A 17,285-nucleotide genomic window follows, 5' to 3' on the forward strand; every position below is an offset into this window, starting at 1 on the left:
CGGCTTCTCAGCCCGCGCCTGCCCAGGCGTCTCAAAGGCCATCAGGGGCTCAAAGAAACGCCCGTTACCTCAGATGGCAGGCAGATGTCGACACTGAGTCTGACTCCAGTGTCGACGAGGTTGAGACATACACAATCCACTAGGAACATCCGTTACATGATCTCGGCAATGAAAAATGTGTTACGCATTTTCTGACATGAACCCAAGTACCACATAAAAGGGGTTTTATTTTTGGGGAGAAAAAGTAGCCAGTGTTTTGTTCCCCCATCAGATGAATGAATGAAGTGTGTAAAGAAGCGTGGGTTCCCCCGATAAACTGGTAATTTCTAAAGTTACTGATGGCGTACCCTTTCCCGCCAGAGGATAGGTCACGTTGGGAGATATCCCTTAGGGTGGATAAGGCGCTCACACGTTTGTCAAAAAAGGTGGCACTGCCGTCTTAGGATACGGCCACCTTGAAGGAACCTGCTGATAAAAAGCAGGAGGCTATCCTGAAGTATGTATATACACTCAGGTTATATACTGAGACCTGCAATTGCCTCAGCATAAATAGTGCTGCTGCAGTGTGGTCTGATACCCTGTCAGATAATAATACTCTAAGACAGGGATAATATTTTGCTAACATAGAGCATATTAAAGACATCGTCTTATATATAAAGGATGCACAGAGGGATATTTGCCGGCTGGCATCCAGAATTAATGCAATGTCCGTTCTGCCAGGAGGGTATTAGAAACCCGGCAGTGGACAGGTGATGCTGCCTGTAAAAGGCACATGGAGATTCTGCCTTATAAGGGTGAGGAATTGTCTAGGGATGGTCTCTGGGACCTCGTATCCACAACAACAGCTGGGAAGAAATTTTTACCTCAGGTTTCCTCACAGCCTAAGAAAGCACCGTATTTTCAGGTACAGTCCTTTCGGCTTCAGAAAAGCAAGCGGCCCAAAGGCGCTTCCTTTCTGCACAGAGGCAAGGGAAGAAGGAAAAAGCTGCACCAGCAGCCAGTTCCCAGGATCAAAAATCTTCCCCCGCTTCCTCTGAGTCCACAGCATGACGCTTGGGGCTCCACAGGTGGAGACAGGTGCGGTAAGGGCGTGTCTCGGGAACTTCAGGGACCAGTGGGCTTGCCCACAGGTGGATCCCTAGGTTCTGCAAATAGTATCACAGGGATACAGGCTGGAGTTCGAGGCGACTCCCCCTCGCCGTTACCTCACATCAGCCTTGCCTGCTGCCCTCGGAGAAAGGTAGTACTGGCGGCAATTCATAAGCTGTGCTTCCAGCAGGTGAAATCAAGGTACCCCTCCAACAAGGCCGGGGTTACTATTACAAAATGTTGTGGTACCAAAACCAGAGGGTTCGGTGAGACCCATTCTAAAATTGAAAGCCTTGAACACTTATATACGAAGGTTCAAGTTCAAAATGGAATCGCTCAGGGCGATTATTGCAAGCCTGGAGAATTTCATGGTATCACTGGACATCAAGGATGATTACCTGCATGTCCTTATTTACCCTCTTCACCAGGAGTACCTCAATATTGTGGTACAGGATTGTCCTTACCAATTCCAGACGTTGCCGTTGCTCTGTCCCCGGCACCGAGGTATTTACCAAGGTAATGGCCGAAATAATTATCCCGTACTTGGACGATCTCCTTATAAAGGCGAGGTCCAGGGAGCAGTTGGTCGTCGGAGTAGCACTATCTCGGGAAGTGCTACAACAGCACGGCTGGATTCTGAATATTCCAAAGTCGCAGCTGGTTCCTACGACGCGTATACTGTTCCTGGGTATGGTTCTGGACACAGAACAGGATAAAAAAGGTTTCTCCCGGAGGAGAAGTCCAAGGAGTTGTTGTCTCTAGACAGAGACCTCCTAATACGTATACAGGTGTCGGTGCATCAATGTACGCGAGCCCTGGGAAAGATGGTAGCTTCTTACGAAGAAATTCCATTCGCCAGGTCCCATGCAAGGAGTTCCCAGTGGGATCTGTTGGACAAGTGGTCCGGGTCGCATCTTCAGATGCATCGGCGGTTAACCCTGTCTCCAAGGGTCAGGGTGTCGCTGTGGTGGTGGCTGCAGAGTGCTCATCTTCTAGGGGGCCGCAGATTCGGCATACAGGACTGGGTCCTGGTGACCACGGATGCCAGCCTTCGAGGCTGGGGGGCAGTCACACAGGGAAGGAACTTCCAAGGCTATGGAAAAGTCAGGGGACTTCCCTACACAAATATTCTGGAACTAAGGGCCATTTACAATGCCCTAAGTCAGGCTAGACCCCTGCTTCAACACCGGCCGGTGCTGATTCAGTCAGACAACATCACGGCGGTCGCTCATGTAAACCGACAGGGCGGCACAAGAAGCAGGATGGCGATGGCAGAAGCCACAAGGATTCTCCGATGGGCAGAAAATCATGTGTTAGCACTGTCAGCAGTGTTCATTCCCGGAGTGGACAACTGAGAAGCAGACTTTCTCAGAAGACACGACCTCCACCCGGGAGAGTGGGGACTTCATCCAGGAGTCTTCCAAATGATTGTACACCGTTGGGAAAGGCCACAGGTGGACATGATGGCGTCCCGCCTCAACAAACAGTTACAAAGATATTGCGCCAGGTCAAGGGACCCTCAGGCGATAGCTGTGGACGCTCTGGTATGTGTTCCCTTCTCTGCCTCTTACCCAGGGTAATGAGAATAATGAGAGGAGTAAGAACTATACTCATTGTTCCGGGTTGGCCAAGAAGAGCTTGGTACCCAGAACTCCAAGAAATGATCTCAGAGGACCCATGGCCTCTGCCGCTCACAGGACCTGCTGCAGCAGGGGGCTTGTCTGTTCCAAGATGTACCGCGGCTGCGTTTGACGGCATGGCGGTTGAACGCCGGATCCTGAAGGAAAAGGGCATTCCGGAGGAAGTTATCCCTCCGCTATTTAAAGCTAGGACAGAAGTGAACGCAAACCATTATCACCGCATATGCCGGAAATATGTTGCGTGCTGTGAGGCCAGGAAGGCCCCAAAGGAGAAATTTCAGCTAGGTCGATTTCTGCACTTCCTACAGTCAGAGGTGACTATGGGCCTAAAATTGGGTTCCATGAAGGTCCAGATTTCGGCTCTATCGATTTTCTTCCAAAATAGAACTGGCTTCACTGCCTGAAGTTCAGACTTTTGTTAAGGGAGTGCTGCATAGTCGGCCCCCGTTTTGTGCCTCCAGTGGCACCGTGGGATCTCAACGTGGTGTTGGATTTCCTGAAGTCGCATTGGGTTGAGCCACTTAAATCCGTGGAGCTATAATACCTCACGTGGAAAGTGGTCATTCTGTGGGCCAGGCGTGTATCAGAATTGGCGGCTTTGTCATACAAAAGCCCTTATCTGTATTTTATATGGATAAGGCGGAATTGAGGACTCGTTCCAATTCCTTCCTAAGGTGGTATCAGTTTTTCATGTGAACCAACCTATTGTGGTGCCTGCGGCTACTTGGGACTTGGAGGATTCCAAGTTACTGGATTTAGTCGGGGCCCTGAAAAGTGTTTCCAGGACAGCTGGAGTCAGGAAAACTGACTCGCTATTTCTCCTGTATGCACCCAGCAAGCTGGGTGCTTCTAAGCAGACGATTGTTTGCTGGATTTGTAGCACAATTCAACTTGCACATTCTGCGGCTGGACTGCCGCACCCTAAATCTGTAAAAGCCCATTCCACGAGGAAGGTGGGCTCTTCTTGGGCGGCTGCCCGAGGGGTCTCTGCTTTACAACTTTGCCGAGCTGTTACTTGGTCGGGTTAAAACATTTTTGTAGGAGTCTACAAGTTTGATACCCTGGCTGAGGAGGACCTAGAGTTTGCTCATTCGGTGCTGCAGAGTCATCCGCACTCTCCCGCCCGTTTGGGAGCTTTGGTATAATCCCAATGGCTCTTACGGAGTCCCATCATCCACTTAGGACGTCAGAGAAAATAAGATTTTACTCACCGGTAAATCTATTTCTCGTAGTCCGTAGTGGATGCTGGGCACCCATCCCAAGTGCGGATTGTCTGCAATACTTGTTTATAGTTATTGCCTAACTAAAGGGTTATTGAGCCATCTGAGAGGCTGTTATATTTCATACTGTTAACTGGGTATAGTATCACGAGTTATACGGTGTGGCTGGTATGAGTCTTACCCGGGATTCAAAATCCTTCCTTATTGTGTCAGCTCTTCCGGGCACAGTATCCTAACTGAGGTCTGGAGGGTCTTAGTGGGAGGAGCCAGTGCACACCAGGTAGTCCTAAAGCTTTCTTTGGGCACAACTAGTCTCCTGCGGAGCCGCTAATCCCCATGGTCCTTACGGAGTCCCAGCATCCACTACGGACTATGAGAAATAGATTTACCGGTGAGTAAAATCTTGTTTTTTTTTTCCAGCAGTAGGGACTGGGAAACTGTTTAGAATCAAGGAAAGATGGATGGTGCTAAATACAAGGATATTCTTGCATAAAACCAGTTTCAGTCTGCCTGTGATTTGAGACTGGGACGGAGGTTCACCTTCCAGCAGGACAATGATCCGAAGCATACTGCTAAAGAAACACGAGTGGTTTAAGGGGAAACATTTAAATGTGTTGGAATGGCCTAGTCAAAGCCCAGATATTAATCCAATTGAGAATCTGTGGTCAGACTTGAAGATTGCTGTTCACAAGCGAAAACCATCTAAAATGAAGGAGCTGGAGCAGTTTTTCCTTGAGGAAGGGGCAAAAATCCCAGTGGCAAGCTCATAGAGCAGGGATGGGGAACAGTTGGCCCTCCAGCTGTTGAACTACACATCCCAGCTAGCCTTGCAATAGTTTTAGCATGGCCAAATAGCAAAACTCTAGCAGGGCATGCTGGGATGTGTAGTTCAACAGCTGGAGGGCCAAAGGTTCCCCATCCCTGTCATAGACTTATCCAAAGAGACTTGCACCTGTAATTGCCACAAGGTGGCTGTACAAAGTACTGACTTTAGGGGGTGAATAGTTATGAACGCTGAAGTTTTCTGTTTTGTCCTATGTTTGCTTCACAATAAAAAAAATCTTCAAAGTTGTAGGCATGTTCTGTGAATGAAATGATGCAGACCTTCATTTTTAATTCCAGGTTGAGGCATCAAAACATGAAAAATACAAAGGGAGGGGGGGGGGGAATACTTTAGCAAGGCACTGTAACTGACAAATGTGTATTCCATGTATACTTAATACCTGAAGTTTTACAAAACCACTGGCAAAGGATAGTGATGTAATAAAGTATGTGTGAAGTGCAGCCCTGTGCTTTGTGCGTGCATCTTTTATAATCAAAATCGCTTAATGGATGAGTAGCTCTCGCCTGCAGTGTTTGTCTTTTTTAATATGGTCCATATTAGACTTTACTATATAATCTGTTCTACACCCAGTGACCTTAGGAAGCGGACATTACTTGCAGTCTAAATAATCTCTTCACCGCTTGAGCCATTAAAGAGTTAATGCCAGAGAAACCAGACTTCTCCAGCTTTAACCAGTTTACCATCAATTACTGCTGGAAACCTAGAATTTGACAGCAGAAAAGAAGCACTTGGCTCATCTACAAGCCCCTCTGCTAACCATATTAGCTCCAAACCCTACTTTTCTTTCTTTGTAAGGATATCCTTGGGTCTATCCCATGCATGTTTAAATTGATCTGTCTTGGCCTCCCAGCAAAGGTGGTAGAGGCTATTCCTCTTGTCCACTATCCTTTTTGTGAAGTAATTTATCTTAAAGTTTTCCCTGGGCCTCCCTCCAATATACAGTAAATTGTTAAGGACCGAGATGCTGCCTGATCTTTATAGGTAGGTATTGGTAAATACTTTCAGTATAATACTAAATGAAATATACCACTTTCAATGGTAAATTGAGCCCCTTGTGCTTATATCAACAGTGCTGACATATGTACATGCTGTTCTGTTTCTTCATTGAATGTGGTAGGTTTATGAATGCCATATACCAAATTAGTTTCTCTCAAATTCATGCTTAACAGTGGGGAAGATGCTTTTATCAGTACATACAAGAAATTCTTTGACTTGTGCAATAATGCTAAAAAGCAGGGAGCTAACTAGTCCTCTTACATTTGGTTATCCTCTAACTCTTATCTCTGTTTCACAGCCTTGGCTCTCAAAGGACACAAGTTCTGTTTTTAGTGATATCCATCCTAGAGCACAGACTGTGAAATAAAAATAACTTTGAGCGCAGGTGAATTAGTAGCAATCATGACTATCCTTAAAACCTGGACTGTAGGTTTGCCTTGGGGTCCCCTGCTTGCACTTAATAACTATGAAGTATTAGTTTTGGGGGGTTTTTGTTCCCCACCCCCCAATATAGAGTAGGGGAGTGCATTTTGTATCTGGCTGGAATAAATCTCTCCCCCCTCTTACAGGGAATATAAACTTACAGTAACTTATTAGACTTTCATAGTGGGTGTATAATGTATTTTAATCCTTCTCTTATTTCCTAGAGCCTCCATGGATAGCCGTGACCAAATAGGAAGCCATATCAAAGTTCTAGAAGGCCTGCATAATCCTACAGCCATTGCTGTTGATTGGATTTACAAGAACTTCTATTGGACAGATATTGGTCAAAAGACTATTTCGGTTTCAAACTTTGATGGATCCAAAAAGAAGGTTCTGTTTAACACAAGCTTGGAAGATCCCACCTCTATTGCAGTTGATCCCATATCTGGGTAAATGGTTTGCTATCTATCAGTTAAACTAGCACTGCATGCTTTTACACGCTCTTGAAACCTGGCTACATGTGGCGTAGTTTTGTTTACAAATTAAACATGTTTGCTTTTGTCAACTCTGGCAACTCTTCAAGATTGGCTTACTGAGTTTCAAAGCATTACATGACCAAGGCCCAAGGTACCTGAAACAGCTTCTGATCCCATACTGCCCCACTCGATTACTGCGATCTGTAGATGAAGGACTTTTAGCAGTACCTAGAATCTACCGTAATTCATCTGGGGGTCGAGCTTTTAGTCATGCGGCTCCGACTCTATGGAACTCACTTCCCAGCACAGTGCGAGAGGCCCCAACTATAGAATCCTTCAAAAGTAGACTCAAGACTTTCCTGTTTACTCAAGCATTTCCATAGTGTCTCTTTTAGTATCTTCATGCTTCTGTATTTTATGAAAAATGTACTTCATTATTTTTCTGTACTATATTATGCTGTGTATCTGTTAAGCGCCTTGAGTCCTATTGGAGAAAGAGCGCTATATAAATAAAAATTATTATTATTATTATTGCGGATCAGGGGAATTGCAACAATCCGTGACATGTATTGGCTCTTTAAAACCTATCGCAGAAGGGAAATTTTATAATTTTGCTGTCAAAATGAGCTGTTTTGCTCCTATCAAGATCTAAAGAGCATGGATACAGAAATTATTGGTACAAAGTTGCACAATTGGCCCACTAGCTAAGGAAAAACCTCAAGATTGGTAGGTGCAGTTATAAAGCTCGCTGCAGTCTGCTTGGCTCCTGGCTTAACTAGTTGGCAACCAGTTCATGGCTTGCATGTTCCCAGTCCAGCCGTCTCTAAATTGGTTGAATGCTGCAACTAAGGATTGTTTCTATCTGATGGCATACCTTTTTTTTTTTTTTTTTTTTTTAAAACCATTCCTTAATGAACCAGGGTACAAATGGGTATTTGGTACATTTTACATCTAGGAAGTTGATACAGCCACTATGCATCTTCACTTGAAGAGCAAGCTTCTGTCAACACCTAGAATTTCAACGTTGAGTCCTTATTCCTCAGGCATGCACTTTCATGAAACTTATCCTTGGGTTCGAGAGCAGACATTGCTGTAACCCAGGAAAGCCATTTGGCCATAAGCTGTATTGGAAAAACTGTTTACAGTGTTATAAAACTGCTCACTGTTGCCATGAAGGCACTTAACACCATATTGCAGAGGTTCCCAAACTGTCCTCAAGCCACCCTAATGGTCAAGATTATAAGGATAATAATGCTTGGGCACAGGTCCCTTATTTGAGACATCACTCCATTTGATTTAACAATCTATGCTTGGCCATGGATAGCCTTAAAACATGGACTGTTGGTCCCTTGAAGGCTGCTTTTGGGAACCACTGACATGTCATATGGTTTGTTCCTTCTGTAATACTGGCATATGTATTCAAACAGCGCATTGGTTATATCAAGGTATTCAAATATGCTGGAGATCCATATTGCATAGATGCAGAACTGATGTTTGCGGTCTTTAGAACATAATATGACTTCTTCTATTAAAGATTTATCTACTGGTCAGACTGGGGAGAACCTGCCAAAATTGAGAAGGCTGGAATGAATGGAATAGACAGACAGGAACTTGTGACAACTGACATCAAGCGACCCAGTGGCATTGTGTTAGGTACACATTTTGCAGTCCTTTAAATTGGGAGCACATATATTGTGTAACCTTTACAGTTATTATACTATGCAAAATCTTCCCTCTAGCTCTCTGCATAGTATACTAATGTGGCATGTGATCCTGCAGCTGTTCGTAGTCTTACAGTGTTTAACTGTTTAGATTTGGTGAAAAGCCGCCTATACTGGCTTGATCTGAAGCTGCACCATCTCTGTAGTGTGGACCTAAATGGACAGGACCGGCGTGTTATCTTGAAGTCTCCTGAATTTCTGGCTCACCCTCTTGCACTTGCTATATTTCAGGTATCTTATTGCCAAACTGGGTTGGTGCCAAAGTTTTTCTTTTAACCTTTACTACTTCAAAGTACTTGCATATAGATGATGGTTTAATTAAAAATGTTTTGTCTGTTTTTAGGATCGGGTCTACTGGATTGATGGTGAGAATGAAGCTATCTATGGTGCAAACAAATTTACTGGGCAAGAGCTGGCTACATTAATTAACAACTTGAATGATGCCCAAGATATCATTGTCTACCATGAACTTGTGCAGCCGTCAGGTAAGACATTGATAGGTTTGTGGAGCGAGATATAAAATATATATATATATATATATATATATATATATATATATATATATATATATATATATATATATATATATATATATATATATATATAGAAAAAAAATATAAGACCTGTCTCGCGCTGGAATTTTATGGAGCTACACCTTAGGGAAAATACCCCCTGTTAGCTGAGGTATAAAGAATATGAATAGAAGAGAAAGTGTTTCCCCAGGGAGCTAGTGATTCTACTCGGTATGTCAAACAAATTTATCACATATAATAAAATAGTCATAAAAAATCGACTCATTTATTTTTAAATAAAACACAATGAGATACAAACTGCATCACATTAAATCCGAAATAACAATCGGTATTCCATACATATGATATTAGTAACAATTCAATTCACTTTCATGCGAATATATACAATATCTTCCTTGAAGAAATGACAAAATCGCTGTCTTAACCCAACGCGTTTCGTCCTACAGACTTCATCAGGGGTATTGTATTTACAATCTAGATAGAAGATATATATAAGCATTACATCAATGGATATTCTCAATAGGTAATAAATTCATATCTAATCTAATTAGAATGCATACATACCACAGAATCACAGTATGGACAAGTAACCTTAATGTGTCTTCAATAGGCAGGTAAAAACCCTTAAAAAGTGATATCGAACTCGGTTATATCACATGAAACATCTGTGAAAATTATAACATAAATTATACTTGTACAGTAACATATTGAAGGAGGAAAATTTAATAGAAGAGGAGGAGTCTAAGGAATCCATTAAATTAAGGAAAATATAATTAAGCATCTGCAAGATTTAATTCTACCCATTAAATAGATGGTACTATTATTTATAATGATGCTGTATGGAATTGTATGAAATTAATAGATCCTTATATAAGGGCTAATCGTTGTCCTATTTTGTAGGCTTGGGATGTTCTAGCCGACATAACAATATTTATATATGATACTACCATATGGTTCCTAGGTTATATAGGTATGTTATAACAATACATACCTCTTGAGTCGGAAATTCAATGTGACTCATTTAATGTTTGTTAAATGGTTCCCACTTGTTGAGGAGATTTCTAATAACAACAATGGTGGAACCTATAATGACATACCAGATATCTAATATAATTATTATTCATTATTTTCAAAACTAAAAACGTTGGCCTTTCTTGGGGCTTGCATGGTTAACATAGATTTTGAAAATAATGAATAATAATTTTTTGATATCAATTTTCTCGTCATTATGAGTTAATTATGGCGGACCCGATTTATATATTGGATCTTATATTCGTATAATCTGTTCCAATATAGGCACAATAACAGTTTTCTGTCCACTACCCAGTGGAAGCTGCTCTAAGAGCTGTTCTTATCACTACTGGTATGTATGAATTAACATCATGGGCCATTTGAGACATGTATTGTATCCTTGCAGCAATAGATATCTGGTATGTCATTATAGGTTCCACCATTGTTGTTATTAGAAATCTCCTCAACAAGTGGGAACCATTTAACAAACATTAAATGAGTCACATTGAATTTACGACTCAAGAGGTATGTATTGTTATAACATACCTATATAACCTAGGAACCATATGGTAGTATCATATATAAATATTGTTATGTCGGCTAGAACATCCCAAGCCTACAAAATAGGACAACGATTAGCCCTTATATAAGGATCTATTAATTTCATACAATTCCATACAGCATCATTATAAATAATAGTACCATCTATTTAATGGGTAGAATTAAATCTTGCAGATGCTTAATTATATTTTCCTTAATTTAATGGATTCCTTAGACTCCTCCTCTTCTATTAAATTTTCCTCCTTCAATATGTTACTGTACAAGTATAATTTATGTTATAATTTTCACAGATGTTTCATGTGATATAACCGAGTTCGATATCACTTTTTAAGGGTTTTTACCTGCCTATTGAAGACACATTAAGGTTACTTGTCCATACTGTGATTCTGTGGTATGTATGCATTCTAATTAGATTAGATATGAATTTATTACCTATTGAGTATCCATTGATGTAATGCTTATATATATCTTCTATCTAGATTGTAAATACAATACCCCTGATGAAGTCTGTAGGACGAAACGCGTTGGGTTAAGACAGCGATTTTGTCATTTCTTCAAGGAAGATATTGTATATATTCGCATGAAAGTGAATTGAATTGTTACTAATATCATATGTATGGAATACCGATTGTTATTTCGGATTTAATGTGATGCAGTTTGTATCTCATTGTGTTTTATTTAAAAATAAATGAGTCGATTTTTTATGACTATTTTATTATATGTGATAAATTTGTTTGACATACCGAGTAGAATCACTAGCTCCCTGGGGAAACACTTTCTCTTCTATATATATATATATATATATATATATATATATATATATATATATATATATATATATATATATATATATATATATATATATATATATATATATATATATATATATATTCTAATATATTTCTCTAACATCCTAGTTGATGCTGGGGACTCCGTAAGGACCATGGGGAATAGACTGGCTCCGCAGGAGACTTGGGCACTTTAAGAAAATTTAGATTCTGGTGTGCTCTGGCTCCTCCCTCTATGACCCTCCTCCAGACCTCAGTTTGATACTGTGCCCGGACGAGCTGGGTACTGTTCAGTGAGCTCTCCTGAGCTTGCTGTAAAAGTATTTTGTTAGGTTTTTTATTTTCAGGGAGCTCTGCTGGCAACAGACTCCCTGCATCGTGGGACAGAGGAGAGAAGCAGCCCTACTCCCTGAAGATGGTGTCCAGTAGCCTAAGAAGCAGGACCTATTGGCTCCAGAGGGATCGTACACAGGATCTCACCCTCGTTGTCCGATCCCAGAGCCACGCTGCAGTTCCCCTCGCAGAGCCGGAAGACAGAAGCCGGGTGAGTATGAGAAGCAAGAAGACTTCGAAATCGGTGGCAGAAGACTCCGTTCTTCACATGAGGTAACGCACAGCACTGCAGCTGTGCGCCATTGCTCCAAACACACCTCACATACTCCGGTCACTGTAAGGGCGCAGGGGGGCGCCCTGGGCAGCATATGGACCTCTTTTGGCAAAAGTACACATATATACAGTTGGGCACTGTATATATGTATGAGCCCCCGCCAAGAAAATGTATATTTAAGTGGGACAGAAGCCCGCTGTCGAGGGGGCGGGGCTTCTTCCTCAGCACTCACCAGCGCCATGTTTTTTCTCCACAGCACCGCTGAGAGGAAGCTCCCCAGCAGATACATGGTAGAAGAGGGTAAAAAGAGAGGGGGGCACATAATTAGGTGCAAAAATCAATATAAACAGCAGCTACTGGGTTAACATTAAGTTACTGTGTTATTCCTGGGTTTATAGCGCTGGGGTGTGTGCTGGCATACTCTCTCTCCAAAGGGCCTTGTGGGGTAATTGTCTTCAGATGAGCATTCCCTGAGTGTGTGGTTTCAGTACGTGTGTCGACATGTCTGAAGTAAAAGGCTCCCCCCAAGGAGGAGATGGAGCAAATGTGTGTGTGAGGGGTGTCTCCGTCAACAACGCAAACACCTGTTTGGATATGTGTATTGTGCTAAGGTGAAATTATTGCACAAAAGATTAGAGAACGGACAGGGAATCTACCCATGTCTGTCCCTATGTCAGAGACCTTCAGAGTCTCACAATGCTCACTATCCAAAATAATAGACACTGATATCGACACGGAGTCTGACTCCAGTGTCGACTACGATAATGCAAAGTTACAGCCAAAATGGCAGGAAAGTATTCAATATATGATTATTGTAATAAAAGGTTTGCATATCACTGACTCATCTGTCCCTGACACAAGGGTACACGTTTAAGGGGAAGAAAGCTGAGGTAAATTTCCCTCCTCTCATGATGAAAGAGCGGGTATCTCCAGACAAGAGACTGCAGTTTCCCACAAAGAATTCTCGGAGTATCCTTTCCCTACTAGGGCCAGGATACGATGGGAATCTACCCCTAGGGTGTCACGTTTGCCCAAAAGGTAGCCCTGACTTAACAGCTATCCTCAGGGATCCTGCAGATAGCGTGCACATCCTGGTACACTACTCAGACCGGCGATTGTGTCGGCATGGGTTTATAGCGCTGTAGCAGCGTGGACAGGTACCTTATCAGCAGAGATTGAGACCTATGTATGTATATTATACACATGCCCAAAGAGACATTGGTCTACTGGGTTCTAGAGTCAACGCTATGTCGATTTCTGCTTGGCGTGTCCTGTAGAATATGCAATGGACAGGTGATGCCGACTTAAGAGGCATATGGAAGGCTGAGGATTGTGTGGAGAAGGGATCTCGGACCTGGTCTCCACAGCTATAGCTGGTAATTCTGATCTTTTGCCTTATATTCCTGCACAGCCTAGGAAAGCACGGCATTATCAAATGCAGCCTTTCAATCACAAAGAAACAAAGTCCGAGGTGCGTCCTTTCTTGGCAGGGGCAGAGGAAAGAAGCTGCACAACACAGCTAGCTCCCAGGAACAGAAGTCCTCCCCGGCCTCTACAAAATCCACTGCATGTCGCTGGGGCTCCACAGGCGGAGCTAGGCCCGGTGGGGGCACGTCTTCGTAATTTCAGCCACAAGTGGGTTCACTCCCTGTTGGATCCCTGGGCAATGGATATTGTGTCTCAGGGATACAAGCTGGACTTTGAGGAGATGCCCCCTCACCGACGGCCCTGCCGGCTTCCCCCGCACGAGAGGGAAACAGTGTTAACTGCAATTCACAAATTGTTTCTTCAACAGGTGGTGGTTAAGGTTCCCCTCCTTCAACAAGGAGGGGGTTATTCGACCATGTTGTAGTCCCGAAACCGGACGGTTCGGTCAGACCCATATTGAATTTAAAATCCTTGAACATATACCTGAAAAGGTTTAAGTTCAAGATGGAATCGCTAAGAGCGGTCATCGCAAGCCTGAAAGGGGGAGATTTTATGGTGTCTCTGGACATAGAGGATGCATACCTTCATGTCCCCATTTATCCACCTCATCAGGCGTACCTCAGATTTGCGGTACAGGATTGTCATTACTAATTTCAGACGTTGACGTTTGGTCTCCACGGCTCTGAGAATATTTACCAAGGTAATGGCGGAAATGATGGTGCTCCTGCGGAAGCAAGGTGTCACAATTATCCCGTACTTGGACAATCTCCTCATAAAAGCGAGATCACGAGAGCAGTTGCTGAACAGCGTATCACTTTCTCTGGAAGTGGAACGGCAACACAGCTGGATTCTAAATATTCCAGAGTCGCAGTTGGTTCCTACGGCTCATCTGCCTTTCCTAGGCATGATTTTAGACACAGACCAGAAAAGGGTTGATCTCCCGATAGAGGGAGCTCATGACAATGGTCAGGAACTTATTAAAACCAAAACAGGTGTCAGTGCATCACTGCACTCTAGTCCTGGAAAGGATGGGGGCATCATACGAGGCCATTCCCTTCGGCAGGTTCCATGAGAGGACCTTTCAATGGGACTTCCTGGACAAGGGTCCGGATCACATCTTCAGATGCATCTGTTAATCACCCTATCCCCCAGGGCCAGGGTGTCTCTCCTGTGGTGGCTGCAGAGTGCTCACCTTCTCGAGGGCCGCAGATTCGGCATTCGGGACTGGGTCCTGGTGACCACGGATGCAAGCCTCCGAGAATGGGGGAGCAGTCACACAGAGAAGAAATTTCCAAGGTCTGTGGTCAAGTCAGGAGACTTGCCTTCACATCAACATCCTGGAACTAAGGGCCGTATACAACGCCCTACATCAAGCGGAGACCCTGCTTCGCGACCAACCGGTTCTGATTCAGTCAGAAGCCACCAGAATTCTTCGCTGGGCGGAGAATCACGTAAGCACACTGTCAGCAGTTTTCATCCCGGGAGTGGACAACTGGGAAGCGGACTTCCTCAGCAGGCACGACCTCCACCCGGGAGAGGGGACTTCATCAAGAAGTCTTCACGCAGATTGCAAGTCAGTGGGAACTGCCACAGGTGGACATGATGGCATCCCGCCTCAACAAAAAGCTACAGAGGTATTGCGCCAGGTCAGGCGATAGCTGTGGACGCACTGGTGACACCGTGAGGTGTTCCAGTCGGTCTATGTATTTCCTCTTCTTCCCCTCATACCCATAAGAAAGAGGAGTGAGAACAATACTCATTGTTCCGGATTGGCCAAGAAGGACTTGGTATCCAGATCTGCAAGAAATGCTCAGAGGACCCGTGGCCTCTTCCTCTAAGACAGGACTTGTTGCAACATGGCCCTGTCTGTTCCAGGACTTGCTGCGTTTGACGGCATGGCGGTTGATCGCCGGATCCTAGTGGAAAAAGGCATTCCAGATGAGGTCATTCCTACGCTGATAAAGGCTAGGAAGGATGTGACTGCTCAACATTATCACCGTATATGGCGAAAATATGTTGCTTGGTGTGAGGCCAGGAATGCCCCTACGGAGGAATTCCAGCTGGGCCGTTTCCTTCACTTCCTACAGTCAGGAGTGACTTTGGGCCTAAAATTGGGTTCCATTAAGGTCCAGATTTCGGCCCTATCCATTTTCTTTCAAAAAGAGCTGGCTTCTCTACCTGAAGTTCAGATGTTTGAAGTGAGTGCTGCGTATTCAGCCCCCGGTGGCACCTTGGGATCTTAACGTGGTGTTGAGTTTCCTGAAATCCCACTGGTTTGAACCACTTCGGCTAGGCGTGTGTCAGAATTAGCGGCTTTGTCACATAAAAGCCCCTATCTGGTTTTCCATGCGGATAGAGCAGAATTGCGGACCCGTCCACAATTTCTGCCAAAAGTGGTTTCATCCTTTCATATAAACCAACCTATTGGGGTGCCTGTGGCTACTACTGACTTGGAGGATTCCGAGTTACTTGATGTGGTCAGGGCTTTGAAGGTTTGTAGCCAGAACGGCTAGGGTCAGGAAAACAGAATCTTTGTTTATCCTGTGTGCTTCCAACAAGCTTGGTGCTCCTGCTTCAAAGCAAACTTTTGCTCGCTGGATCTGTAATGCGATTCAGGAGGCTCATTCTGCTGCTGGATTGCTGCAGCCAAAATCGGTTAAGGCCCATTCCACTAGGAAGGTGGGCTCTTCTTGAGCGGCTGCCCGAGGGGTCTCGGCATTACAGCTGTGCCGAGCGGCTACTTGGTCAGGTTCAAAAACTTTTTTGCAAAGTTCTACAAGTTTGATACCCTGGCTGAGGAGGACCTTGTGTTTGCTCTTTCGGTGCTGCAGAGTCATCCGCACTCTCCCGCCCGTTTGGGAGCTTTGGTATAATCCCCATGGTCCTTACGGAGTCCGCAGCATCCACTAAGACGTTAGAGAAAATAAGATTTTACTTACCGGTAAATCTATTACTCGTAGTGGATGCTGGGCGCCCGTCCTAAGTGCGGACTTCTTCTGCAATACTTGTATATAGTTATTGCTGCAATAAGGGCTGTTATTGTTGCATCAGGGTTGAACTGATGCTCTGTTCATACTGTTGACTGGGTAAGTTTATCACAAGTTATACGGTGATTGGTGTGGCTGGTATGAGTCTTGCCCTGGATTTCCAAAATCCTTTCCTTGTACTGTCAGCTCTTCCGGGCACAGTTTCTCTAACGGAGGTCTGGAGGAGGGACATAGAGGGAGGAGCCAGGGCACACCAGAATCTAAATTCTTAAAGTGCCCATGTCTCCTGCGGAGCCAGTCTATTCCCCATGGTCCTTACGGAGTCCCCAGCATCCACTACGGACTACGAGAAATAGATTTACCGGTAAGTAAAATTATATATATTTATATTATATATTTTTTTTTTTTTTTTTATTTAGACTGGGGCAAAACCTAGGTGTGCCTAAGACAAACTAGTGTGGTGTCCTTTGGAAGGTGGGTTGTATCTTGCTTACAATTAAGTAACCTAAATACTCTGCCAACAGGAAGAAACTGGTGTAATGAGAGACTAGAAAATGGAGGCTGTGAGTATCTGTGTTTACCCGCCCCACAGATAAATGATCGTTCACCTAAATATACCTGTCTCTGTCCTGATGGCATGGATCGCTTTGGCCGAACCTGCAGAAAAGGTATTTCAAGGTTAAATATTCTTGGACTTGCATGCCTTAATGCTTATGGGACTTTGCTTTGTCAATGGATTGTAAAAAAAAAATTAAAAATAAAATAAATAAATATATATTTAAACCCAGTTTGTGTAAAAGTCTAGTTAAGAAGAGGCTAAGCTTTACTTGCTAGCTGTATTGCTTTGTTAAATCTGACTCGAATGTACAGATGTTGCCATACACCTATCCCCAGATTGCACCACTTGGCATGCTGTGTAATTTGCTAGTTGGCCAATGCATGAGTATCAGGACACTGCTAC

The 17,285-nt window shown here is 43.8% G+C and overlaps 1 protein-coding gene across 2 annotated transcripts in view; it reads left to right on the top strand.

Moving 5' to 3' along the window:
• Positions 1-17,285, top strand: part of VLDLR (very low density lipoprotein receptor) — an 82,011-nt gene that overhangs the window by 43,810 nt on the left and 20,916 nt on the right. For both annotated transcript variants that reach the window (XM_063913952.1, XM_063913951.1), the window contains exons 11-15: positions 6,437-6,661; positions 8,223-8,341; positions 8,501-8,640; positions 8,753-8,894; positions 16,849-16,992. In XM_063913952.1, the coding sequence (XP_063770022.1) occupies positions 6,437-6,661; positions 8,223-8,341; positions 8,501-8,640; positions 8,753-8,894; positions 16,849-16,992 (770 nt within the window). The remainder of the gene's footprint in view (positions 1-6,436; positions 6,662-8,222; positions 8,342-8,500; positions 8,641-8,752; positions 8,895-16,848; positions 16,993-17,285) is intronic.

This window comes from Pseudophryne corroboree, chromosome 1 (assembly GCF_028390025.1).
Source record: "Pseudophryne corroboree isolate aPseCor3 chromosome 1, aPseCor3.hap2, whole genome shotgun sequence".
In the NCBI taxonomy this organism is placed as follows: domain Eukaryota; kingdom Metazoa; phylum Chordata; class Amphibia; order Anura; family Myobatrachidae; genus Pseudophryne; species Pseudophryne corroboree.